Below are 27630 nucleotides of genomic sequence, written 5' to 3'. Positions count from 1 at the left end.
CCTAGGAGCAGACACTGATTTTTGTAAAAATCTAGAGATCTCTGACCCAGAGAACAGATCTGTTCACTATTTATCACCTGCAGTGAATAACTTTCTTAACAACTAGTGAGTCAGGGATTTGATCTTGAATGATTCATGAAAATCAGAAGAATCGATCCCCAAGAAGGTCTGATAAGCAATTCACAGTCACAGCAGCATCCTCTCAGACTTCATTCCTGTTGTTCAGTTAACATCCTTGAACTTCTGCTAGTCTGTTTTTTTTCTACCTTGCCTCTAACCATGCTGAGTGAATCTAGGGAAAGCAATTCTGTCACTGTCTCTGTTAAGCTCACAGCATTGGTTTCTGAGTTACCACAACAACAAGGATTACGTGACAAGCAAATGAAGAACCAGACAGAGAATGGAGTTTTTAAAATGGGGATTACTGGTGGTGAAGATGTAATGGCCTCTTTGATGCTGTTACTATCTATAGCATAAATCCTTCTCAGTCTTTGGACTATTGACCTGCACACTGAAAAGGCTCCTTTGCAGCCCCTGTTGTCCAAAGACAGGGGAAAGCTTTGAGCAGAGGCATCTTCAAGGCACAGGAAAAACACAAGGCCAAGAGATAAGCTTGGTACTTTGAAGGCATTTTCTTTCAAGCACAATCCCAATGTTTTAGCTGAAACTGATATCTCGATTTTATCTGTGTTGCTTTTTCTCCAAGGTGTTCATTCAATACTGTGTGATTTCTAAAGATATCCTAAGCTGATCTCCTCAGGAGCCTCACAAATCAGCATTGCTGAAAAGAACTGTCTAATGACGTTTTGGAAACAATAATTTTCCCTGGCACTTGGGCCACTGTGCCTCTTGGAGTGTCTTCAGGCCTCCTGAGCAGTACAGCTGATCTTAGCAGTAGCGTTGTTCGTGTAGCAGCAACATCTCACTGTCAGGAAGCTCTCTTGGACTTTAGCCTATGCTGTCTTTATTCCACTCCCTTTTCCTTCATTCTCATTATAGCACTTCATAACCAATTAAATTTCCCTCTCTCCTTGGGTTCAAACCCTTCAGCGATTATGGGTGGCTATCATGGGTTTGCAGTCATTCCTGAGCCAAGCTATACACATTTAATTTTGTTAATTTAATCTGTCTCCACAAGTCAATCCCTTCAGCTTCCTAACCACTTGTGTTGCTTTTTACTGAACTCCCTACAAAATCTGTAGGGCCCCATCACAAAACACAGTGTTATAGATGTGGTTTCACCCTAGTAGGAGAGAAGACCTTTTCCTGTTTCCTGTTTCATAATACACTGCCACTACAGATTTTTCACCAAATTTGCTTTTTTTTTCTCTTCCTTTTTGCTGATACATTTTAGTGAAAACTTCCCTGCCATTTTCTGCCTACCCTAAGGCCTCAGGCCGTGCCCGTGGTCACATATAGAATGCAGGACTCGGGGAAGCTATTTGCCTTAGGTTGTTTGTAAGAGCAGTCCAACATTTTTAGATTGTTTTTTGTTGGGGGGAAGGATGATGGTCTTATTTACCAGGGTGGATAGAGCGAGTGGCAGGAGCCCTTCAAGGTGTAACAATTTAAATAGAACTAGTTTCAGGTAAGGAGTCATGGCCAGGGCTGAGAATAGGAGACAGGAATTCTGGTTATTAACTTTCTGCATCAGCCTTTGACCTCACACCTCAGATACAGAGGCACCTTCCTGACCAAGGAATGGCTCTGTCTGAAACTGCTTATTTTTAACTGCCCCTGGCAAGCTGAACAGAATCGGTTACAAATGTGTGTTTATCTCGTGTGCAAGCACAGCAGCGCCAGTCTGCAAGCCCCGCAGGGAGAACAAAGTTTATTCCAAAGGCAGCTATACACATTCTGACCTGTTTAGATTGGAGCTGGTTTAGGTGTTACCTGTTACATAGATAGTGATAAGGTGAAACTGTGCAAACAGCAAATTAGTTGAAAGTGTCAGTGTTGTAACAGAAACAGCATTGGTATATTGAATGGGGTTGGTGCTCAGGAGACCTTGGCCCTACAGCTGCCTTCAACACTGAATGACTACACCAGAATGATAAAATCACCTTCCCATCCTCATCCCCTCTTTGACTCTTTAGCTGGAACATTAACCTCTGAAACAAAAAGTGCCTGTCAGGGTGTGTTTTATGCAGTGCCTAACACAGCAGGGTCTGCTTTAGCTAGGATTCTCCTGTAAATCAACACAATGAAGCCTAGGACAATAGAACAAACTGCAGAAATAGAGCAGAGTGATCACCTCCTTACTGAGGCTGAACCATAACGGGGGTGATATCCCACAGAATTTGCTATGGACAAGAGTGGAAGCAAAGGGAATGCAATGAATCTAAACTGCTTATGAGCTAAGATACCCTGGGACAAGAATACATGGCCATAAGCTGGGCACAAGTGAGACTTAGGCTGAATAGCAGAAGAAGAGCTTCCTAATTGTCAAGCCAAGGATATTCTGGGAGTTTCTCACTAAGGAAGTTGGAGGCAAAAGACCTAACTTTTTGTACTAACTATAATGCCCTCTTTAAAGTTCATTAGTAACAGCATATAGGGCTTGCTTAATACTTTATTAAAACATGCGCAAGGCATAGAGTTTAGGGATAGATGCCTACTCCACATTTTCCTTTCTCAAAGCTATGTCAGAACTTTATTTCTCCTCTGTTCTTTTTTAACATTAATTTCTATGATGAATTTCATTCAGTTAACCTGAACAAGAATCAAAAACAAATTTGTGAAATCAGTTAAGCTCAAAGAGAGAGTTTGACCTGTCCATATTAAACCTGAGAAACTGTGGCTTCAGGGTCGAGACTTTTAACAGGACCTTTGTCTGGAGCACATTACCATAATGGAGATAATTTGTTCCTTGATTGCATCAGCCCACTTATGGAAGTTTGCAACTCAAGTGTACAAGCAAATGCACATTCTTCACTATCAGCGGGAATCGAGCCTCTGCTCCCCTGCCTGCCACATTTGATTTATGCCGCACACTCCCTAGGACTTGCCTGTTTCTTAAATAGGTCGGTCAATATGTAAAGTGGAACCTGAGCTAGTTATCGCAGGTGAGAAAATCGGTGTCTTGGGTTTCAGCACAATCTGCTGATACAACCTGGTGGGAAAATTACTTCAGTGTAAAAAGCTACTTTTGTGAAGGAACAAAGCAGAGAGGAATTTGAATCTACTTCAGGGTAGCTGAGAGACTCCACTTGGCATCTGCCTGTCTTTGTCCCACCTAACAATACATTTGCTTTAAAGTATATAGCAGAAGACAAAGCCTGATACTTCTTGGACTGTAATATCACAGGAATTCTGCCTGAGCAGATCAGTGTCTCTCCTGCTGGGATGCCAAGCCCAGCCAGAGCCAGTCATAACCTCGAAGCCCTGGCAACCCTTTGTTGTAAGAGCTGGCTTTACAGCATCCTTTTCCAGAAGGTTTTGCAGGGTAATGCTGACTGGCAGGCAGGACAATCTCATGTAGACCCTGCACGTGAAGAATTAACACAGTACATGGAGTGGGAAATACAGAGTAGGAAATACAGTCTGGGTCAGTTGTTTCTCCTTGGCATCTTCCTTCGGTCCGTGATTCACTGCTTTGTCCTTTCTCACAAGATGGCTCGTCCTGGAAGGAGAATCAAAATTGCTCCATCCTTTTTAACAGGGCGTGATGTAGGCTGCTGAAATTAGGGAACTGACACCCTTGTGAAGGCACTGCCCAGTACTGCGCAGTCGGAGCCCAGCACAGAAAGTTCTTCAGGGCTTCCCACACTTCTTCCTAAAAACATCTCAGCAGCTTTCCTGGTAAGGAATCCCTCCCTGATGTCTCTACCTTACCTTGTTATTTTGTGTGTCAGAGTGAAGCTGATCAAAAAGGTTACTGCTGCTGAAAGAGGGAAGCTTTATTTCCCCAGCTACCTCCTACACTCTGCTGCTTTTACTGCCTCTGGCTCTCATCAAGTGCTTTAATAAACTGATGTAGTCCACTGATCTGTCAGATAGCTGGAGAAGCAAACCAGACCCCCCCACACTTTTTCTGGATTAGTGAACAGAAATGTTTGTTCATGAAGGTCCCATGAGTGCAAGGAAAGGGGAAGGGAGAGCAGAGTTGGAGGGTGAAGACGACCTCTCCTCTTACAGCATCTGCCAGCTGGTAGATCAGTGTGTGAAACCACAGCTGTTGTTTCATCCTATTATTTCCTTAAACATTAGGGAAAACTGAAAACCTAAAAATAATTTTATGGTTCAGGGAGATCTATCTCATAATAATGCAAAAATACCTACAGGGTAATTATCACAGACAACAAAGCACATGAATGTGGTTTCCCTTGTAATTCTATTTCTAGATATATTTTGGCAGAGCTCAACCCTTAAGAGTGACTAGTCTTTTCCTTGGGTGGAATCTAAGCCAGACTCCTAGGTTAAAGAAAACAAAGGAGCTTGTCTCAGCGAGACACAGGGTGGTGATTGTACGTCCATATTGCTGTTCGAACTCCAACGTGTTATTCTGGGTGCAGGCTGTTCTCCTCTGGTCCATAGTTTGCCTGGTTTCGTCTGTCTGGAAATGGCAGCTGAGAGCATTTGATAAATGGATTGCAAGGTTGTCCAGCTCCACTGCGAGTGTCAGCCTCAGAAACGAGCTTATATAATGAGCTCCTGGATTCCCAGCAGCTATCCCTGCCGGAGCTGCCAGAGTCAGCTGGGAGAACCATTCTCCTGCTCTCTAGTGGCAGAAGCACAAAAAAGCCAAAAGCATTCTGCTTCAGAACAAACTCATATGTGCATGCCTTGTTTGAACAGTGCAGACCTGAAAATGGCTGCCAAATTCCCAGTTTGTAACTTGGAAAATGGGAGCATCTGAACTACCCCAAAAAGAACAAGGAACAGTTGAGTCCAGTATATATGTGTATGCATAGCGTTACCTGCAAGTGTCAGAGCAATTGTTATGCTGAAGTCTGGAAGCTTTTAAAGTGACAACATTTTGCTTTTCTAGAAGCCCTTGCAGGAATGATTTTGCAAAATCAAAGTTTTTCCCTGCTGTTGGCAGCAGTCAGCCCAGGACACGCAGTCACTCACTTTGGTGACAGCCAGTAGACAGCAGCCATAGGCAGACTCACTCACCAGCCTGCTGCTACTTCATGCTGGGATAGGTAAAGCAGCACTCGGGGAAGCAACAGCATTTTCATGCTAAGGGAGCAAACCTGCAACGTGGTTCATTGAGGAATAAAAGTGATGTCTGAGGCAGTCCTGAACACTGAAAGGAAGTGGCAGCCTTGTGCAGAAGATGGTCACCAGCATTGTCTGCCAGGGCTATCTCAAAGGCCACTCCTGGCAGTTCATGGAAAGTGAGGGAGATGTACCTTCATTCTTGGGAGAGCAGGGGTCCCGCATCAATTCATAGCTAACTGGTTTCTTGCAAAGCAGATGCACGCTGTCTTTTCAAAGACTGGAAAACTGAGAGATGAGCCAGTAAAACTGGAGGCAAAACTAGAGATCAAGTCCTTACCCACCTCTCTGCCTCTTACCTGAGCGGTGTCTAACTCATTGTTCCATTGTGGCTCACAAGTAGCCACTGAGGACACCAGCAGTGTTACACATCATCTACGATCCCTTATGCTGGTATAGACACTGTGATCCACCTGGAGCGACCCTTCCAAGACTGTGGTTATGTAGTAAAAGTAGTAATATCCGGGAGGTCACAGGCTTGTTGCCTGCCTGTCAGCTAAGGACACAGTCCTTAAACACATACCTGCAAATGCAGACCTACAAATATAGTTGAGTCCATCCTAATTAAAGGTGAATCTGGATTTTAAACATGCAAACATTTCAGAACGGTGAGGTGTATCAGAGCTTCTCTACACTCCTGTGTAATAAAATAAACAAAAAGTTCCCTTAAAGGCTTTAGCACAGGCAACTCAGAACAGATGAGTCAGTGCTGGAAAGCTGCAGATTATTCCCTTCTCCTTCCTCATCCAGTGGTAAATCAGGAATGAAAGCTTTTTCCTACAGTCACCTGCTGACATGCAAGTAGTACATGGTGTGATACCTGGATAGGCAATCCTCAGCTTAACTGCCTTGGTTGTTGAAGTATCTGTTTTAATCAGTGTTGCACAGCACCCTCTTCTGCTGAGAGGTGATGGGAAGTGGAACTCCCTGGTCTGTCCCTCTTTCCTTGTCTCTGAGAGGCATTTATATACTGAAGAACAAGGTAAGTATAAAAACTCAATTACAGCAAACACGGGGAGAATCAATATAGGAATGAGAAGCTGGCAGCCACGCAGATGGGGGTTTATCTCCGCAGCAGAATCCTGACACACGACATTACGAGAACATAGAGTGCTCAGATGAGTTATGAAGATTGATATTTATGCTGATGACTTGCAATTGTGCTATTTAAAAAACCCACCTATTTTGTAATGAAAACCTGCTGGCAAGATCTGATCAAAGAGACGAAATTGCAGGAAGAGTAAAATAAGATCAGTAAATCAAATGCTCTAAACCATCAGTGAGGCACTCTACAATTAGGGCTGAATTCAAGAAGGCAGAATTATTGGAACTGCAAGCATAAATCCATGTCATGCATGTGCTGCCATTTCTTCTGGGAAACACATGCTTACCTCTAGTATATCCAGGCTGACCTCTGTCAAGGGCAAAACGCTAACAACTGTCTCCTAACATAATGATTCCCATCAACTGTGGCATGTTTCAGTTCAACAGAGGCTACATACGTTTTCAGGATCTGTGCTTTATTACCTTAGGAAGGCTCTCAGATTGTGTGTTTTCACATCAGCTTACACAGAATATAGTCTGTGATGTTGATTCACGTGTGGAAGTGGCCACATAGCTGGGTAGGAGCAGAGGGACCTTGTGGCTGTTTGTGGAGGCTCAGAGACCTGGCTTTGCCGGGGAGATTGTTCAGTGTTATTGATATGAAGTGCAAAGCAACCTTGAAGCAGCAGCACCTTCTACCTTTTCTGACTGCAAGCTTTGTCTCTTTATTCTTTAATTCCACTTGTTCTATTTGTGTTATGAAAACTTCAGTTCCTGAAGTTCCAGTGTACAGTATCTGCAGTGCAGGAATTAACTGTGAATGAGGCCCTCTGAACAATGCAGGAAAACCTTCTGTACACTGCATTATTATCTCTTGTCTTGTACAGTGGAAGAAGAAAATGTGAGACTATCTAGTCATGAAGTTCCAGCCTGGGATTTCTTTTTTGGTCAGAGATGTCTACTTAGTGATCAATCCTATCGGATGGAGATTGAACAGGGTTGTTCCAATTTCAATGGTATGGCAGCTGGTAGAGGTTTAGTGAAAACAAACATGTTTTGGGATGCATTTGGGGAAATGCTTGACAGAAGATGCTTTGAGTTCAGTAACAACAGATGGATTTTGGTTTTAAGAGGCAGCATTGAACAAGCACAAATGGAGAGAAATAGCATGTTCCAATGGACTGATTATGAGATGAGGAATTAGGAAATCCTTTGTGTTAGTTTCTGGCCTGCCACTGCTTTGCTGAGAGGCCTTGGTGACATCTTCTAGATTCTCTGTAGTGAGCATCTTACTTATTTCATCTCATGTAGCATTAAAACTTGCTTCAGTGAACAGCCACAAAGATGAGCAGCTTGATGTGGTATAAATGTGCCTTGCTTAGAAAATTAAGCAGTGCATATGGTTCCCCTCTTTTAATTCTTAGTAGAAAGGAAAACACTGGTGATTGGCATTGTCCCAGCAGTGGACATGGGAGCAGTAATATGTGTGAATTTCTTGTTTGCACAGGGAGAAAAAACACAGATCCCAGAGCACTTCTGTCTAGTTTTCCTCTGTTTCAGGAAATCCTCCCTCTTTAGTCCCTTTATAAAGAGGAGCTAGAATGGAAGAGTGGAATTACAAAGAAAAAACCCCTCAAACTGCTTTGGATTTTGGGGAATCTTTAGGTTTTTAACTCACTTTCTTTGTAATATGCTGCAGAATCGTGACCAATGATTGGGAAGTGGCAGCAAAATTGTTACAGGTTTTTAATTCTGGATCCAGCACTGACTTTGTTGTGGTAATCTGGGCCAGATAACATCTTTTCCTCCTCTTTCCTATGGAGAAACTGGACAGGAGGTGTTGAAGTGAATTTGTGCACTTACAGGAAATAGCATATTTGGTGTGAAGTAGAGTGAACTTATTTCAGTAGCTTCATGTTTTTCATTCTGCGTATACTGAAAAACTGCTAGAGGGACCTTAGTAAATGAATGGTTAGTTATTATTCAGTCCTCAGTATGGCTCCATCCAGATCTTTAAAATGCCAGTTTATTAGTCATTTTACTTAGCTACAAGGCATTAATAAAACATGAAAGGCTAAAGCTGACTTCATTGCATTTGGAAATGCATGCAGTATAGTTACACAGACTGGGAAATCTTGTTATGTTGTCTTCATTTTCTACAGGAAAATTAATATTATGCACCCGCAAAGTTTACCATTTGTGGCTTTTAATTTAGATTCACCAATAGGCTACACTGCTGCGCTCCCAGCAAGATATCTGCAAGAAGCAGAGATCACCCTGTGAGTCTTTCTTAGCAGCAAGTCTACATTAAAATGGAATTGTGATTGTCCAGCCTGGTAGAAGCTCTCAGTGCTCAGCCCATGAAAAACAAAAGTCTCTATGTACTCCCATTTCATGTAGGCGTAAGCATCTGACCAGTGCGTGGGAACCCTCAAGGGACAATGACCCAAAGGCCATACGACACTATCATTTTCCACGTGGGCATATTAGGAGTTCCATCAGGAGTCTGAGAGAAGCCAAGGAATAGGAAGGAGAGGTGTTATCTTAGCGTCAGGCACATGTGACTAACGATTCCTCTCCAGGCTGATTTTAATCGGAATGCCAGAGCTGTCTCTGAAAAGTATCAGAAGTGTAAGCAAATCATAAAGCAAAACATGAGGAGGATGGTACAATTTCAACAAGAAGAGTGTGGAAAGATCTTAACTGACATGCAAAGTTATGTAGTGGGATAAGGCTCAATATTAAGCAAGAATTCTGCTGCATGCCAGCTCAAATAAGCAGTAGTTCAGTATTCTTGTCCTTTGAGTACAGTAACTACGTGATATACGCCCTCTATGTAGGCCAGGATTTACTCAACAGACTGCTCTGACCCCTGTTCTTACTGCTCCTCTGCTCTGGAGAGATACTTGCCACTCCAGGTAATGGACCAGCATGCATCTGAGGGTTCGCAGATGTTTGCAGAAGATGTTGGCATGAATGGAGTGAGGATATTGCAAGTCAGATGCGTTGTCACGTGGGTGTTATGGCAGTAGTATTAACAGCTCGAGGAAAGGTCGGTCCATTTCTGTTTTACATTTACTGGTTTTATAAACGACACATGCAGTGCTCGTTTACGATCCTAACTAAAGTGCAGCACATCCAAACCTGTGAATAGCTAGCTATTTTTCCCAGCTTAGAAGTAAATTTTTAAATCTTAGTCAAACAGATCACTTTAATAAAAAACAGAATCCTGAACTTCTGAGGACCAGAAACCTCCTACATGAACTTGGATAAATATGATCTAGTGCAGTCTTCCTGGGAAGGGTCAGAATGGCTTCTGTAAAGTGGAGTCCTAACAGTTTACAAATCTCCTGGACATCTTTGAAAAGTCACCAATAAATAGAGTAAGTGTGATCTGATTTATATTGTCCATTTGAATTTTCAAATGGCTTTGGTGATCTACTTTTTGAGGAAACTAAGCAGCCAAAGAGAATAAGGGAAGGTCCTAGCATGGGTAAGTGGTTGGGTAAACAAAAGAAACAGATGGTGAAAGTAAATGATCAAGCCTTACAGTAGTGCCAGCAGAGTTCTTTGGGGATTTGTGCTGGGATGTAGGCAGTTCATATTCATAAATGACCCAGGAAAGGGTGCAAGCATTCTAGCCACTAATACTAGTCATTTACTTTTCCAGTCGTCAGATTTTAATGTAGAAAGGAACATCGTTAACATTTACTTTAGCCTTTTGTGTGACAGGATCTAGGACTAACATGAATTAATTGCAGACTCAAGTCTAGTACCTAGGATTGAGCTAAAGCAGTTCTTTATTAGAAATACCTAATCTTGTTCATAAAATTTCCTGTGACACGGAATCTACGAAGAACTTCATCATGTTAATCTAGAGGTTAGTTGCCCTCAACATTAAAAATTATTAAATTAATTTTGGCCTGAATGTGTGTAGCTTTCAGGCAACGTTGCTATTGCAGCTGTCTGCTGATGTGAGGGTTCCTTTGTGTTCAGGTCTCCACCTCTCCATGTGGGTACTTACAGATTATTATCAAATAATTACTTATCCTGCTTTTTGCTTAACTAAAAAAGATTAAGCTCGTAGGATCTTCTCTGTTAAAGCATGTCTTCCAGCTCTTTTCCAGTGTGCAGGATCTTCAGTTTAGTTTTGGTGCTAACATCTTCTACTCCAAGCAGCAGAGGCAGTCCTGAGGACAGCTGAACCACCTCTTGAGACTCTTCTGCACTGGGAAGACCTGCCAAGGAAAGGGGAAGGGCAAAGCCACTAAAACAGCTCAGATACCACCCTCCTGTAGAGCCAGGAGTAAGTATGTGGTCGAGGGCTGCATGTTCCAGCCAGCTTAGACTAATAAATCTGTCTCTTGTAAAAAGCCAAAGTAAGCTGTCAAAGTCTTTAGACTACTTAAAGTCACAGGCAGATGTTTTAATGAATTCTGTGTTGGCCTTAGACTTGATGGTAAGATCAAGTCATTTTGGATTTCACGTTCTTTAGATCTCACAGCAAGACTCAATCTTCTCTATTTATTCCACTCCAGTCTTCTCCCTGCTAGAACAAGTAAAGCATTCTTGAGTACGGAGAAGTGTGGGTGGCAAACACCTGATCTGAACCTCTTCCCCTGCTGAGAAGTTTGAATTAAAAAAGGAACAACAAAATTGTGAGCTTTTCTCCCCCATTACTCATAAGCTGGGTATTTTTATCACCACACATTTCTAAATAAATCCTGTCACCTAATCCTGTTAAGTGAAACTTGTGAATCCAAGGAAGTAGAAGTCTGTTGCTCCACTGAAGCGGGGATTTGTGAAGGGTTTGCAGAATGGTGAAAAACAAAGAAAGAATTACAAGCAGAGGTGGCTAATAATATTTACAGTTTTACTTCAGCAGACCTTGAACAGCAGCCCATGGAGTACCCACTATGACTTGAAGTTGCTCAGGAGGAAAGTGGTGTTCAATGTTGTTTAACCTTAGGTGCCTCCTCTGGTTTAGCGTATGCACTGAGACATCGCCAGCATCAGAGTGCTGTTTAGTCTGACATCCCTCTAAGAGAGTAGGAGGAGAAAACGATTGCAGTGCCTAGTTCTGCTTTATTAAGTTACTTTTTATATCTATGTATACAAGTTTTTGTACAGCAGTAGCAAGGAGGAGCAGCAAGCAGAGATACATGCTCTTGACTAGTAATGTTCAGTTAGACAATGTAGGAACATGTATAACTGGAAAAGCTAAATGGACAGATGTCTTGTGTTACCTTGGGCAAGATTTTTATGCCAGATCCAGTGAAGGATGTAGGTGCTCAAAGGTGTTGTGTGTTGCAGTGTGTAACCCTTGGGAGCCCAGAGTGGGAACCTTTCCGGCTCTGCAGTGCTGATGAGCCAGCCTGTGTGCTAAGCAGCAGCAACCTGGCCACGAGAGGAATGCTGACAAAACCAAGGAGCCACAAATGGCTTCTCCCCATCGCCTCATCACAGTTCAGACTGGTGTGGGGCTGCATATACTTTCACATCATCTAGAACCCTGTCAGAAAGAATGAAGCTCTTTTTTATTTAAACAAAAGCAGAACAATTCTCACTCTTTCCTCCTAAATCGCAGCTGGTGAAGCAAATATCACTTTCCTGTTCCCATAGTGTCCCACAGGAAGCATCTTTGTGAAGTTGCTCCATTGAACAGGAGATTTAAGAGTCCATCAGTTGGTGGGAGAGCACAGGAGGGAATCTGGTTTAGGGGAAAATCAGGGAGGCTTGGCTTCTGGTCTTGCTCCCAGGAATGTTTCTACAAATCACACGGGAAAGGGCATTGTCTGAAAAGAAGACAGAGTCCAGGAAGCAGCATCTAGGACTGCTGTGTATTGCCATACCCTTACACCAAGCAGCGCAGAGCAGTAACATTAGATGCAGTGTGAAGTTTTCTCATTGATTTAATTGAAAAAGCTTCAGCATTCGCTGAAGAGCCAGGTGAGTGGGACCCTCCCCTTGCAAAAACACAGCACAAACACAAGACTACCATCTGCTGAGACAAATTTGTACAATGATGAACTGACACTATCAAGGCAGTGGCCTCAAGTGTCTGTAAAGCTTTGTTTAAATTCTTACACAAAGGTCAGTGGAGTGTCGAAAACAAATGAAAGCACAGGCTGTGAAAATCAATCAATGGGGAGTCCCTGGGTGACTTCTAGAACTGCCTTGGGGCAGGACTGGTGGCTCCCTCCTGTGCAGCTCAGCTCCAGGAGCATCTCAGCATCTGACATTGTTTAATCTGGGCCAGTTTGTGGGGCACTGAGGGAGATAAAAACTTAGTTTGTCCTTAGTCTGTATGCCTGAGAACTAGGGAGTTGTCTGCATGATGAATACTGCTTAATACTGCAGCATACAGTCTGGATAGATGGAGCATCCAGGAAAGGAGAGGCACAGATAGGAAAAAGTGGAATGAACTTTCTGCCTCCACCCTTCTGGGTTAATCTCTCTGTCAAGTGTACAGCACTTGCACTTCCTTTTATTAGGAAGTCCAAATCTCATTTTATTAGTAGCCACTGGGCTAATACATTGATTCCTAAAATACCATTTAGAGAAGAGAACAGAAAAAGTGCATTTTCTCCTACACATAGAACTTTCCCATTTCCAAACCCAGCTGGTTTTGTTTTAACTTTCAAAAAAAAAAAAAAAAAAAAAAGAAATAAAGACATTCACTTTTTGGTAAAGGTTTCCAGAATGTCAGCTTGGTTGAGAATGACCATAGAGAAGCTTAGAATGTGGAAGCTCATATCCTCCTTAACTGTAGCATCGCAGCACAACTTTATCATGCAGAAGAGCAAATGCAATGAAGGCAATTCTCTCTCTGCCCTTTTCCCGTGTTCTTAGTTTCTTCCCTTCTGCTGTGGATCCACCCTTCTGTATAGTTTGTCCTTGCTCGAGCTCCTCTCAACAAACCTTCCCTAAAACTAAATGCAAAAAGGAAACACACAGCTCTGAACTGGGACTCAAAGGCCATGAGATTGTTTATGCTGCTGCTATGTTCTGTTCCTCTGCTGTTTAGACTGGGATTGGACTAACTTCTTCTGCTGGGACTTTAGTATCAACAGAATCTTCAAGATGCCTCAGTAACACAATTAAACAAAAGTAGCAGATGAAAGACAGAGGCCTAAACTGGACCTAGAATGTTTTTTTGATCTGGAATTGAGGTAAAAGCTTGGTTAGCAGAAACATAATCGTGCATGTGCCAACTCAGGGAGTAATCTTCAGCTTTAGGATAACCACAACATCTTCCTGGAGTTGAGCAGGTTATATGCAGCACCTCTGAAGGGCTGGTTTCTAAAAGCAAAGCCCACACAGAGAAGGCCTTTATTTTAATCTCATAGAATTATTTGCAGCCTTATCAATTGAAGCCTCTTCCCTTTCCTCCATTTATCCCCTGGCTCAGAGAGACATGCAGCATTGCTGACAGCTGCAGACACTGCTGCTGAGCAACAGCCATGGCAGTGGCACCGATCGCCCTTTCCTCTTGTAAGATAATGGGAAAGTCTCGAGGACTCGGCCCCGGTTGTTTGCAAAGGTTGTACTTATGCCAGTACAGAACAAAATGCAGGCAGAAATACTGTATCTGCCTTGCCTTGTTTTTCTTGGCAGTGAAATTCTACTCCATGTAAGTTACTGAGCAGGAAGGATAACTACCTGAAACATCCCCTTGTGGATGGGTATCTGTAAGGCTATGATAAACTAGGATTCTTTGCTTGAAGCTCTCCTACTGCCACGTTGTTTAGACATGCTGGCTAAGCTTGTTTTTGCAATTGTGCTGTCTTCAGGAGTTCAGAAACCATGAATAAGCATGGAAATGTCTGAGTTTGTTCTCCAAAGTCATTAAGTGACTTCTAGCTGCTTACCCGAGGAAAGGAAGCTTATACAGTCATGCCTTGTATCCATAAGTCTGTCAGTGCCCTCCTAGCAATATGTCAACCTGTTTGATGGTTAAAACCAAATTTGACAGAGGGATTTTGTCTCAAAGACAGTATCTCCCTCTGTATTTGTGACAGTAGGTAGCTGGAGTAAAGAGAGGATTCCCTTTGAGTCATAGAATCATACAATTAAAGAATAATTTAGCTGGGAAGGAATCTCTGACAGTCTTCTGCTCAAAGCTGCTGCTGCCTACAGCACCAGCACTTTCTAAATTACCTGACATTAGAGAATTCATGACAGTACAATGCTGAATTATGGAAGAAAAGTTTGTGTTGAATCATGCATATTAGACATGGGAGAGTCGAGTCACAAGGCATAAATCTATGGGACATTTCATTTGTAGTGATTTTGCACACAGAGTATCTTGTTTCTGTCTCTTATTTCAAATTTAAAAATCTTCTGGCTGTCTTCAGCATTTGCTGCCAGGAGGCATTGTTAAGATACATCCATAGGGATTACAAGTTCTTAAATCAGAGCTGTACAAGTGCCTGACAGCTGGTATGGCTGTGAAACTTCAGTTTGCAGTTCCATCAACAACATGATGTTGGGTTCATTCAATTCACTTTCTGAAGAAGAGAACGGGTTAAAGTCAGCCCTGACAGAATTCAGCTCACCAAGAGCAGAGTCTGGACTTCCCAAAGGTGGGAGCTGCCCTTACTGTTGCTGGAGACAATAGCCCATTTCCTATCAAATCCAGCACTGTGATAATCAGGACTAGCACAACTCATGTAAACAGAAGGTAAATCGGCAGGACAGGCTTGTGAGGGGGAAGCCAATATTCTCTGTGAAGCTATAGCTCATTCAATGCTGGTGAAAGGCACTGTTTTGAGCAGGAGTTGTTTGATAGTCACTGAACTGATCCCTTTGAGCAAACCTTTGCATGCTGTCTCAGCCCTCTCCTGAATAATTCCAGGTGAGGCTAGATAAATAAACTAGTCCTCAGTCTTTAAATAGAAATTTGGTGGAATATACATTTGGAAGGCAATTTCTATTGAAGTCCAAGATACAAGCTTGATTGGAGCATTTCAGTGTGAATACTGGAAAATTCATTGGTAGAGTTTAGACCCTAATATAAAAATGTAGATACTTTGTAAACTAAGAGTACTAAATCATGTAGTTGCTCTAATCTCAGCAACTTCTCAGGTGCTGTGGAATCTCTCTCTTCCTCACAACTTCATAACTGGTTACCTGGCTCTATTTTTCTGTTTCTGTGAAGTTTCCTACAAGGGGAATATTGACAATCAGGTGGGAAGATGCTCTTGCTAATCAACGTGTTTCTTGCTCTGATTTTCAGCTACTTGCTTCAGTGAGGATTAGCAGCTTTTGCAAAATGTTTAAACATCCTGAGAAATCTCAGAGCTTTATTTTCTGCACAGTCTGTGACTTCTTTCCATAGATACCAACATGGCTGGTTCTTTGGATAATGTCCTCTTTTTGCAGTCCAATAGCAAAGCTGTGTGTGAGTTATAAGCGCATTCCCAGCAGCCCCCACGATATCCCAGACAAGTGCTCCTATTCTGGCCTTGGTGAAGAGAGAGGGATTGCTCCAGAGCTGTTTACCACTGGAAGCTGGAATGAATACAGCTTTCCAAGTACTTCCTGATTCAAGCTTTTCTGTCCTGTTGTGTATCTCATCTCCTGCCTCTCTTGCCAGGCTCTGCAGCCCATTGTTGTTAGGGATCTGTTTAGCATCTCTCAGCTCCTGCTGATAGACTTTGAACTGTTCTTTCTCTCAACCCAAAACAATTCTTGCACAGCCAAGGTGGACTTCTTCTTTCCCCCCTGACATCCAGTTCTGTTAGAGTCTTCTGTCTGCCCCCTGCTTCTGCCCTGGACTTCCCAGGGTCCAGCATCCATCCTGGCATGGATCTCATTTCCCATTGCTCAGCTGTTTCCTTTATCCTGGCCAGATGCTCAGGTGCTCTCTTTGCCTTAAATAGGTTTCAACATAAATTCCAGCAGTTCAATCCCCCACTTTACAGTTTGTATAAGGAACATAACAGAGCAATAAGAAAGCACTGGCTGAATTTCAATGAGTACAAGTGTGACAGCACACTTGTGTAATTAATGGGGGTGAGGGAGAGATAGGATTTGTGTATTTATGATGATTATTTCTTTATTATCTTCTAGGTATGATATAAAATGCAGCAGCAGTGAGTGCAAACTCTGCCACTAAGACTCTGAGGTAGAATTTCCCTGGTTTGTAGTGTTGAATATTTCATGAATTTCAAACGCCTATTATGAGTTACTTGCTGCCTGCTATGAACAATAGGCAGCTTTGAAAGGACTTGCTCCCATTCTTCTAGTCTATACTGTGTATTTGTTGACTCATTTTTTTATCTGAGAATCCAGAGGTTCTAGGGTGAAGACTGAAACTCTCACCCAAGAAAAGGTAGCCCTACCAAGCCCATGTGCAGAAAGCTTACAGGGCTGCTTTCTGTTCCCTAAGCTAGAGGGTGTCTGTTTTATGGCTCTCAGTCTATTCTTCTGTAGTCTGAACTCGTTGGGAGCGTGATTTTTCACATTTGCATTGCAACGCTGGGTTTTTATTAAAATAGCACTGGATATATATGTACATATATATGTATATATGAGCTGCCAGAATCCCCTGAGAAACAAATGAATCTTTGGCTGCTTCACCTGCATTCTCCCTACTCAATGCATTCCTTCCGTATCTATGCCAAGTCTTGAAGCAGTATCCGACAGACATTGTTAAAATGGAGATTATTTCCCTCAAAAACAGTTCTCTATTTTCCTGGCAGGTGGGTTCTTCGTACCCCCTTTGAATGTACTGGGCAGGTAATGATAGAAAAGACTGAGTCCTACAACAGCCTTAGCTTTTCTGCAGTGTTCTAAAAATGTGCCTGTACAGGTCCATTTGCTGACACGGAGAGCGCTGCCATAATGCTGACAATAAATAATGTCTGTGATAGTAGTTTCATACCATTAGACAAGAATAATTCCCAGCCTCCTGCATTTAGTTCTTGGAAGGCTCTCAAATAAAATATCATTACTTTGAAGTTCTCTGGACACAAAATTGCCATTGCATTTTAAGAACTTTAAAACTTTCTCTGAGTTTGGTACCAATAACTCCTGGAGCCAAGCTTTTAGAAGTGTTCTGGAACCCCCACTGGAGTTCAGAATAGCTACACAAGAAAGCACCTTCTAGTGTCCAGCCCTTTGGACTGCCTGCTCTGGGCTACCTGCTAGAAAAGGCCTAGATTTGAGACAGCACGTAGGTTCTTCTTTCAGGTTAAGCATTTCTTTTTTCAAAACAAGAATATAGTATTTGCTAAAATGGAGTGCTCAGAAAATTACTTCAGAGCAGACGTGATACTGAAGTGAAGCTTAATGCTTTGTAGATAGGTGTAAAGGTAACAAATGTGGTCCCAAAACAATAACTTCAGAAACTGCTCTCTGTCTGAGGAATCATGTGCATCATGTATAGACTGGACGCTGGTGGCTGGGAAGTGCTAGCTGGGGTTCTGGGCACAGGGATATCTGCATGCCTCTGTGATTGCACAGCAGCGTGCCAGTCATCCTGACTCAGTCTTGCACCTGATAATGTCTTTCCTAGCTACAGGAGTGATAAAGGAGCGTTCTGCTCCTCGGATGCTCTGTTGTGTTCTTTCCCCACTTCAGGGCTGTAAGAGAATCTTATTTGTGTCACCAAATAAGGCAGCACTCAGAGAACAATCCCAGAGAGGCCAGGAGATAAAGAGCTGTGGTATTTTCCGAGAGCCGGCTAGAATACCTATAGCCAAAAGAGGACGAATGGCTTGATTCCTTGAGCATGTCCTTTATTGCTCTGTCATTCTCTGGGAACATTAGGGACTGTGTTTAAGAAGCTGCATCAGTTTCAGATGTTATGCACCTCATTAATCAAAACCCATCCTTTTGGAAGGCAGTTGATTGCAGCTTAGGCACAGAAGTGCTTACACCTCAGCATCCCTAGTGTCTGGAGGAGGGAAGAAGAGGAAAAAACCCTGTAATGCTATCACTGGCTTAGTGCACATTATCTAATCTACAGGAGCATTTGAAAATTGAGATTTATTTTCCCCCCAAAAAGCTTGTTCTACCAGAAATTGAGATGAAAATAATAATATTAAATGATATTTGCACTGGGTAGCCTTACCGTAGAGTGTTTCCAATGAGTCACAGCCAGTCTAGGTTGTGCCAGGAGGTGGGAGGGAAAGAAGAGCAGGTGAATGCTTCAGAGAAAAGATTCAAGGGAGAGAGCAAGAGAGCAGGCAAACAAAGCTGAGGAAGCATGTGCTTGTCTGTGTGTGTGGTGAAGTCATTGCTGATGGCTGCATTTCCTCCGAGTAAGAGCTTTAAGGAATACCCTGCTGCTTTGAATGCCAGTGCTATCTTAGGCCAGTGGCAGGTGGGAAAGGTGGATATTTGCTTAGGAAAGCAAAAGCCTGGAGCTGGGGTGAGGATTTCCTCCCTACTTGTGGTGGGCATTCCTTGCTTGTGCTGAGCTTCCCTGCTTGTCTGCACAGTTCATGTGGTTTCCTTTTCCTAGGAGGTAGGATTTTAAATGTATAAAACAACAAACATTATAGAAAGCCTCAGATACCAGATCTATGCAAAACCAGATGCAAACAGCCTCTCATATAGTGAAACAGATTCTTAATTTGACTTCACTGGTTTCAAAGGCTTAGCACTAGGAAATAATTTGAATTAGTTTATCAATCCAAGGACTTCTTAACCATAACAGAATGAACAGCCATTCCCAAAGGAGCGCAGGGCCAGACTGGTTGCCACATCTTTTCCTCCTTTTCTCCAAAAATAGTTTCAACGAAAAGTAGAAGAAAACCTGATTGTAGCCTTTTCCCACTGCTTCGGCCTCTATTACACGAGGTGCGTTGCAGTGAAAGGAAGGATTCCCACCCGGAGAAAGGGAATGCCGCAGCAAAGCGCTGGCTCAGGAGCCCATGGGAAGGGGCTTCCCTGCGCGGAGGGGACCCCGCGCTTCCCGGCTCCTCGCCATCCTGCCCCGGAGCTCTTGGAGAGACAACTGCCTTTCTTTTTTTTGAATGACTTATACAGATCCAGCCCCGCAGGGGAGAACTAGCAGTGTTTTGTGTGTCTAAGCAAAACAAGGAAGGAAAAAGGCTCCTTCCAAACCTTGGCCGGTTGGCAGGCAGGTACGGACCCCAGCGTGCTTCCCAGCAGGCAAACTTGTGCCGGAGGAGGCAGGCGCTCCCCCAGCCCCTGCTTGGCATGCAGGGGAGGTTCTCAAGGTGAACCGCTGCTTTCCTCTAGATTGGGATTCGCCCCTGCCCGCAAATTGCCGCGTCTCCACAAGCAAACCTGCGACAAAACAGCCGCAACTCCAGAAGGAGACAGGATCGGCGGCAGCTCGGGAAAAAGGAATCGCCTTCCTGCTATTTTGTGTGTGTTTGTGCCGCTGCTGCGTTCGAACTCCCGGCAGCTTTCGCCGTTCCCGCAGGGGTGGCAGGAGCCGGGCAGTGCCTGCTGGCAGCCAGGCGTTGCCCTTTTAAGAAGCTCGGGTGCTGGCTCAGGTAGGCAGAGCCTGGGTGCAGTAGGCGCTCCTATGGCAACCCAATAGAACGGGATCGCTTCATGAATATTCCCCGGAGCAGGGGCTGCATGAGGAATAAGTGATGGCAGTGATGTAAGCAAGCAGTGGCTGCTGCAGGTTGCAGTTCATTGTGTTATTGGCCGGCAGGTTGAGGAGTTTGAGGCACCCGGGCTCGAGCTCCGCTTTCCGGATGATGTCTGCCCGCCGGGAGACACGGCACATTTGCATCTCGAAGCCAACATGGCAAGGCGGCTGCTGCTGCCGCTGCCGCCCTCCCTCGCCTTCCAGCCAGAAGTGTGTGGCTCTCCTCTAGACTTCTTGCCCGGTGCTCTGGATCTGAGCAGACAGGGATTGCAGTAACACTCACCAAGGGGAGGCGAGCAGCAAGTAGCCAAATCGGGACCACGGAGGAGAGGGGAGGGTTGCTTTTTTTGCCTTCCCTCTTCCCCCCCCTCCCCTCCCTCTGGATGCAGAGCCCGTGTTTTGATGCAGAGCCAGTGGATGCCACAGTCTGGTAAGGAGATGATGCGCCAGTCTCTGGTCCCGTCTGCCCCTTGAGCCGGGGGCAGGGGCCTGGGACAGAGCCAGTTGCCCCCCTCGGGCAGACCGGGGTCTCCCACCTCCGTGAGCAGCAGCAGCAGCAGAGGCAGCCCCGGCCATGGACAAGCTGCCCCCCTCCATGCGCAAGCGGCTCTACAGCCTGCCCCAGCAGATAGGACCCAAGGCGTCGATCATGGACGAGGAGGAAGACAGCGACAAGGACACCCGGAGGAAAAGCATACGGCTGAAGCCACTGCCTTCGCCCTCTGCTGGGAGCACCCGGGCGCTCGGGGGAGACCCCGGCCGAGGGGGGGACCCCGGCCTCTTGGAGACGGAGTCGGGCGGCAAGGGCGGCAAGACCAGCACCAACGGGGACTGCCGCCGCTTCAAAGGGAGCCTGTCCTCGCTGGCCAGCAGGCACCTCCACGACGCCGCTGAGGAGAAGAGGCTGATCGGCGGGGAAGGGGAGCCGGGGTCTCCCAGCGAGGACAAGAGCCCCCCCGGCAGCGGGGACCTGGAGCAGGGGCTGCCCGCACCGCCGCCGCCGGCATCCCCGCCGGAGCCCCCGCAGCAGCAGCCGCCCCGGGCTTGCTCCTCCACCTCCATCAAAGTGGAAGGGGGTGGAGGGTGCGACCAGATCACCCCAGATGAGGAGCAGAGGCTGGGCCAAGCCGGTTTCATGCAGAGGCAGTTCGGGGCCATGCTCCAGCCGGGGGTCAACAAATTCTCCTTGAGGATGTTTGGCAGCCAGAAGGCCGTGGAGAGGGAGCAGGAAAGGGTTAAGTCTGCCGGGTTCTGGATCATCCATCCTTACAGCGACTTCAGGTACTATCCCTCCTCCTGACCCGCTCAGGGAACTGCCCCTTCCCCTGCCGTCCAGCTCAGACCCTTCTGCACAGCGCACACACCCAGATGTAACTTTCCTTACTAATTTCCCAGGCAGAGGAGCTGGAGGATACATCCGAGATCTGCTCCAGTCAAAGAATCTGCAGATTTCGTTTATACTTTATTTTAGTGTCCCTACAGTACCATTAATTTTAAATTGTGTTCTTAAACCGACAAATGTCTTTTGCTTTGGCTTTTTATAAGGGAAAGCGTCTCCATAAGTTCAGTGTGAATGGGGAAAAATGTTCCCACCTGATGCACAACTCTAGACTAAAAGCGTGGTGCCTGCTGCTTAACTAGTCTCACATCTCCAGTCAGAACGCATGGTCTGCCTGATTAATGTTTCAGTTCTCATTTCATACCTCAAAGTCCTCTCCCTTCTCCTTCCCCAAGAGCTAAGGAAGGATGATGGTACTGTTGCTGTTCTGTACAGCTTCTTACTGCAGCATCGCTTATCAGGAATTGGTATGTGCATGGGGTAGCAGCATTTGTTAAGAAGGAACTTAACAGCTTCACAGTCTTAGAATAATTTTCTCTTTTGCATCTGTAGATCCTTATTTGAAAAAAACTGATTTGGTTAAGGAATAGTTAACATCATCTTTAGGAAAGTAATGGTTTGCTTTCACTCAGACTGTAACATTTCCATGAAGATTAATAAGGAGTTTAACTTGTAAACCCTAAAGCCAATTTTTATATAGTTCTGTATAACAGAGGGGTTGTGTTTGGGTATTTCTGAGTAAAGTATTGCCCACTGCACAGGTAAATTGTCCTCTGCAATATGTATGTAAAGTACAGCAATCAATAATTAATTACTTAGTGCAATCAATGGCTAAGGTTTATTGCTTCAACTTTAATTACAACTGGCTTACATCTCACATTTAAAAACACGCAGTAGAAGAACATTATTCTAGCACATATCTATCAAATGACATGTTTTATTGAATTCTCCAAGTCTTCAAGAAACCTTGCACTGTTCCCTAAAATGAAGAGAAGGAGTTCCAGGATGGATTTGGGTGCCCAAAGACAAGAATGACAGACGTCTCTTGGCACTGCCTTGTAGGGATTTAGCAAGCAGTCCACACGCTTAGAAGTTTCAGCACTGGCACTGGACAGATTCCTTGATATTTGCTTGGATTAACAAATGTTATTAGAAGGCTATGTGAATTGGAAGGCTGCACTGTCGCTTAAATTCAGTGCATTCAAGTGTCGCAAGCACACAGCTGACCAAGCATATGAGGGTTTCCAGTAGCTACATCGTGATACACAATCTTTGCAAGTACAATCTTCTTCAAACCCAGATTGGAAAGATTGGAAAGAGTGTAAGATTGCATCCTGATTGTGACTGATCAAGTAATACCTCACAAGCACAGTGAAATGATAGAGCTCTGAAAAGAACAAAACCAATTTCATATTCCTGGCTATAGATCTTTATACAAAGTATTATTTGCCAGGATTCTGCAGTTAAAAACAAACTACTGCGCTTTCATGGGTTATTCTAGCAAGGTGTTCTCTGTGTGTTATGCCCTCCTGGCATTTTGGGTTTAGTCTCTGGATTTTATTTGGTTTTATGCAAAAGCAGTGTTCAGTTTGCATATCTTTTATGGATCTGAGCAGTGGATTTAGTCTCTTCCATTTTTATGGCTACTTTTTCAGCACAGAACCAGACTGTCAAACTTCAGTAACAGGACTGTAGCAGTAGCTAGGGTAACTACCTTGCCCAAGGTGAGGTGAGTTCATTCCTCTAAGATTCCTAGCTAACCAGTGCTTATTCCTTAAAATGCCACAGTAGATGATGAGGTAAGTTTTTATTTCTGAGGTGCTTGGCTATAGAGCCACTCCTAGCCTTACACAAAGAAATGGAATTTGCAGGCAAGCTGGACTCTCCGGAGCCAGATGATCATAGTGAGTCTGCTAACATTCAAATGTTCATGTGTATGTAGATATATAAGAATGCATGGATGACTTGTTAGTATTAATAATAAACCCCTCTCCTAGTGTAGCTTTGCATTTCCACAGAGAAAGCACGGTGAGTTGGGTATCCGTGCCCTGGTTCAAGACGTTCTCTGCTTGGGCTCAGATTCCAAGCAGGCTGATACCTTGCTGCTTTGAGTTTCCCCTAAACTGATGCTAGGAGCCTTGCACACAAATAGGTGCTTTCTCCCCACTGCTCTGTACCAACATCAGGTGGGGCAGTGGTGTTGGTTGTACAGAGAGGAGCTGGATGCACTACTGTATGGTCAGGATGTAGATTTTTGGGGGAACCTTGTTCATTCCCATTTTGAGGGCACTTGAGCGTGTCTGTGTGTAGAGGGAACGCATGAAAAATGACCTATATACAATGACTACATTGAAGGAGAAGAAGTGGGAGCTCTCCCAGATTCTGTTTGGATTTTGTATTCCCTCCTTCTCTGAATGCTACTAAAGCATCTGGCTTGGAAACAACTCACATGAATAACGTTTTTTGACCTCTGAAATGCAGCAGATTGCACCAAAGAGCAGATAGTATCAAAATATTTGCAAGAGCTGTATCCTTGACCCAAAGGACTCTGTTCTCTGCTTTGCAAATTACGCAGTGCAATGCGTGATTGCAGATTTGGGAGCTTTAGGATCTCCTAAGAGGAATGAGTCTCTATTATCGTGCACTTTGCTGTCACCAAAGCTGTGCAGTGCTGATTGGTGTGCAAGTTCCAAGCTCTTATATACTTAGACCTAAATTTTGGGTTCTGCCTTTTTGGAGAAACCAGTTTCACCTCTGAGAGTGAGGTGCATCTCCAGGCATTTTGGTAGAGCTCTAGACTTCATGGCTCCTGTCTCCGTATTGTCTGAGATGTGAAGTTTTCAATGGAACACTCCAGCCCTGTTTGCTGGAGCTTGGTTCTGCTGTGAAATGACATTGGTGTAATTTCTCTGACTACGTGGAGTCGCTTCTTCTTCGTGCTGCGTGAGAGGAGTTTCTGTTCTAGAATAGAACAGAGGCTTTCATCACAATGTCATTAAGTTACCATTTTAGCCTCTAATATAGCTAATTCCAGTGGCAAATCTGTGACCCTCCAAGAGTCAAGCGAATTAATATAGATTCAGGCTCTGTTGATTTGTGCTTTTAGTCCATTGTGAGGGGAAAAGAGGCCAAATGACCTTTATGAAAACCAAACTCGGTGTCCCTGAGTTCTCATGACTAATGCAGTGGACTAGTTCTAGAAGCACTTAAAAGGTGTCTTAGCAATTCCTAATGAAAATAAGAATACTAGGTCCTGTTTCAAGGTGCAGATGTATGTGCCAGCTGCTTGAGTTCATTTGCATCTCTGGTTGATGGCACATCAGTGCAGAGCCCAACTATTTCCTGGATGAGGATTTATCTGTGACTTTGAAAGCTTTTTCACTGTGTAGATTGAATTGTAATTTATTGCTTAGAGGAAGCATTGATCCAGTACAATTGGTTTAATAAAAAAATTGCAGACAAACAGTGATCTATCTAGTTTGTAGCTGACTGAAACATATTGGTCGGAGCTGCTATCCAGAAGGGTTTGCAAAAAAGTGCAGCATGCTGCTTTTTGAAAAGCCTGAGGACAGATACGCTATCTGCCGGACCAAAATAGTCATTCAGGGGATGTAAATAGAAGTGCATTATTCACTGCCTGGTAATCTATCAACTTCTTCACAGAAAAGAGAAGCTGCTGCCTCCTTGAAAACAAACGGGAAGTATTCCACTCAGTAGCAGTCCCAACTTCAGATGTTAGAATTTCTTTTCTCTCTTCTCTGTAATACTTGTCTGTGAACAGCTCCTGCTTTTCATTTGCTTCCTCAGCCAGAGCCCCTGTCTGCTAGGGAGCCTTGGGACATTTCTGCGGCACCAAACGGTACAGATGCTTGGTTGCGATGTGTAAGGTAGGGACATTCCTGAAGAACAAAATTGCTTTCTCCCCTTCATGCTGCTCCAGACCTCTGAGCAGTGTCATCCAGACTGCCTTCTCCTGGGGAATCTGGAGGATTGACTCATTGTGGTACCCAATACCCAACCTGGTACCTCTGGGGAGACTGAGCAAGAATGGGAAAGATGCGTGTTTACCTTTCCCGCTCTCCTGAGCAGAACTGATTTCCAGAATGCCTCCTGGAGCGCTGCTCTGTTTGTCAGGTTTTCACTGTTCTTTTAGAAGGGTGAACAATTTGTGAAGCATACAACACTGCTCACTGACTTCAGCAGTTCCGTTAGGTGGGTGTTGGTCTTCCTGCTCTCAGATGACAATAACTCCCTTTTCTTTACCTGCTGCCCGGAATGCTGCTGCTTGTGCCAGCCTCGCTTTGTGCCTGTCCTCATTCAGAGGCTGCCCACAGTGGCAAACACTGATCTTGTGACTTGCCCACTGCTCACAGCAGAGTGTAATGAAAGCTAGCTGGTGTGTGAGCTTTACGTACAGCAAAATGAAATTCTGGCTCCGTGACACCTCTGCTTAGAGGGGAAGGTCGGGGAAACAATTGCGTTGGTAGCAGAAACTGTCTGCATTAGAATAAAAGTACAAATCAAGCATAGGTTTATTGATAAGCAGCTCATAGACTTGGCTGTCTTTTCCTGTTTGTGCCCACGGCAGTGTGGAAACACAGCTAGCTGAGGAAAGGGAGATGCTTTCCTCAAGTCAGATCTTGCCATCTTTACTGCAAACAGCTTTCCTGTCAATTCCCAGGGCAGTTTTGCTGGAATAAAATGAGGAGACCCAAACACGAATAATATGAGGAATAATCCAATTCCTGCTGAACCGCATGGATTGGACTTCTGTGCTCTCCAGTGGACTGTTAGTCAGTCTGCAGAAGAAGAAACATGGTTTTGTGTCCATGAACTGAGGGGACCAAACTAGTGCAGCCATAATTCCCATCTCTACAGGAAAGTCATTGCATGTTTCATGCTACTGTTCACGTCATGAGGCGGAAGATAAAAAATCCCATGCTAGACAATCCATGTGAGGATATTGTTTTTTGTATGAGATGTTCAGGTGCTGCAAAAGGCAACATTTCAAAGGCCTCAGTAAATGAAACACCCCAGAGTATCTTCATAGTATGGTTTTGCACTACAGTCGTATAATATTGAGGTATTTTCATGTATGTTCATGTGCAGAAAATGAAATGAAAGAATATAAGTAAATACTAAAGCAAGCACTGAGATTTAAGGAAGTGCTATGATTAAGATTTTCCGCATAGAGTGTAAATCAGGCCTTTTGTACAAATCTCTGCCAATACATAAACACACTGTCTACTTGGTGTAGTCAGCTTGAGGACCTGTTTCACAGAGTGCGTAGCATTCCCCAGCGTATCTGACATTCAGAGCTCTGCCTCTGTGGGTGCTGAGTAGGGAATCAAGATGTTTCTGTGACCCGGAAGACAAGGGCAGGGAAATGATGGCTGCCTGTCTTAAGAATAATGGGTGCTTTCAGAGGACTGGGTTATTCTGATTTGGACCGTTTCTTAGCCTCGCCTGCTGAGCAACCAGACTGAGAACAGGCATGCTGATCCCAGCCTCCTTCTTCCCGAGCCTCTGAGGTTTGGTAGTTTATCTGTTGTTATAGCAAAAAAAAAAAAAAAATCATAGCTGTAAACAATGGCATAGTGTTCTCTTCAATCATTGCCTAAGAATATTATTCTAATTCTAATTACCGGTTTGGATTGAGTGGTTTGCCTAACACCTCTGCAGGAACTTGTTGGCAGGGATGGAATCTCCAGGGCACCGCTCATCTGCTCAAGCCATCACATCTCATCCTGCAGTTCCTTATCTCTTTTATTGCAAACCTTCCAGATTGTGCAAGAAATGAGCTCCTACAGAAAATCTCTTCCCTGCACACATCTGCCTCAAGCTCTTCTTCTCATCCTGAACGAAGCATGGATTCTATGCGAAGAATGGTTTTGAATCCTGCAATGACTGTAACACAATATATGTGTACAGCAGACCTCTGTCTTGCTATTTCATAACCTGGGCTTTTGACTCTGCAGTCTAATTTTTAAGACAGTATTGTTTTACAGTTTTTAAGGTTTTAAAAAACAAATCAGTCCCTGTCCTCATTGTAATATCCTTGAGTTCATTAGCAGGTATGGATCTTTTTGAGGATATGTTGCAGTGCCCTCTGCTCTGAATTAAGCAATGGCCACAGCTGGCATTTACAGCAAAAGAATGGTCATGCCCCAGATTCTTGGGTTGCTCTCCAGTCTTCAAAGGGAAATGTACTCTGCTTGTTACAAACTCTTTGCCTGTTTTCTCCCCAGTACTTAAGTATGATGCCTTCTGCCCCACTCTTTCCAACCTGTTGTTTTCCCATCCCTCACTTCAAGTTTCTGTTTCTTCTTCCACCAGTCCCATCTTCTTTTTCTAGGCTTCTCATGGCAGGTTCCTTGTCCACCTAGTTCTGGGTCCCAACACCAAGCTTTCCATCTGGGTGCTGTTTTCCACCTCATCTCAGTTT

At 44.2% G+C, this 27630-nt stretch overlaps 1 protein-coding gene across 4 annotated transcripts in view; it reads left to right on the top strand.

Annotated features, from left to right (window-relative positions):
• The window catches only part of HCN4 (hyperpolarization activated cyclic nucleotide gated potassium channel 4), a 143040-nt gene that overhangs the window by 18464 nt on the left and 96946 nt on the right, over positions 1-27630 (top strand). For 3 of the 4 annotated variants that reach the window (XR_008451958.1, XM_054078237.1, XM_054078236.1), the window contains exon 1: positions 19791-21127. The exons of the other annotated variant lie outside the window; for it this stretch is intronic. Coding sequence is in view for 2 of the 3 variants with exons in the window: in XM_054078237.1 (XP_053934212.1) it covers positions 20421-21127 (707 nt within the window). In the remaining variant the exon portion in view is untranslated. Of the gene's footprint in view, positions 1-19790; positions 21128-27630 lie in introns of those variants that run through there. 4 annotated transcript variants of the gene reach the window in all.

The sequence above is a fragment of the Cuculus canorus genome, chromosome 12, assembly GCF_017976375.1.
Source record: "Cuculus canorus isolate bCucCan1 chromosome 12, bCucCan1.pri, whole genome shotgun sequence".
Taxonomy (NCBI): Eukaryota; Metazoa; Chordata; class Aves; order Cuculiformes; family Cuculidae; genus Cuculus; species Cuculus canorus.
This window is presented reverse-complemented; position numbering and strand designations above follow the sequence as displayed.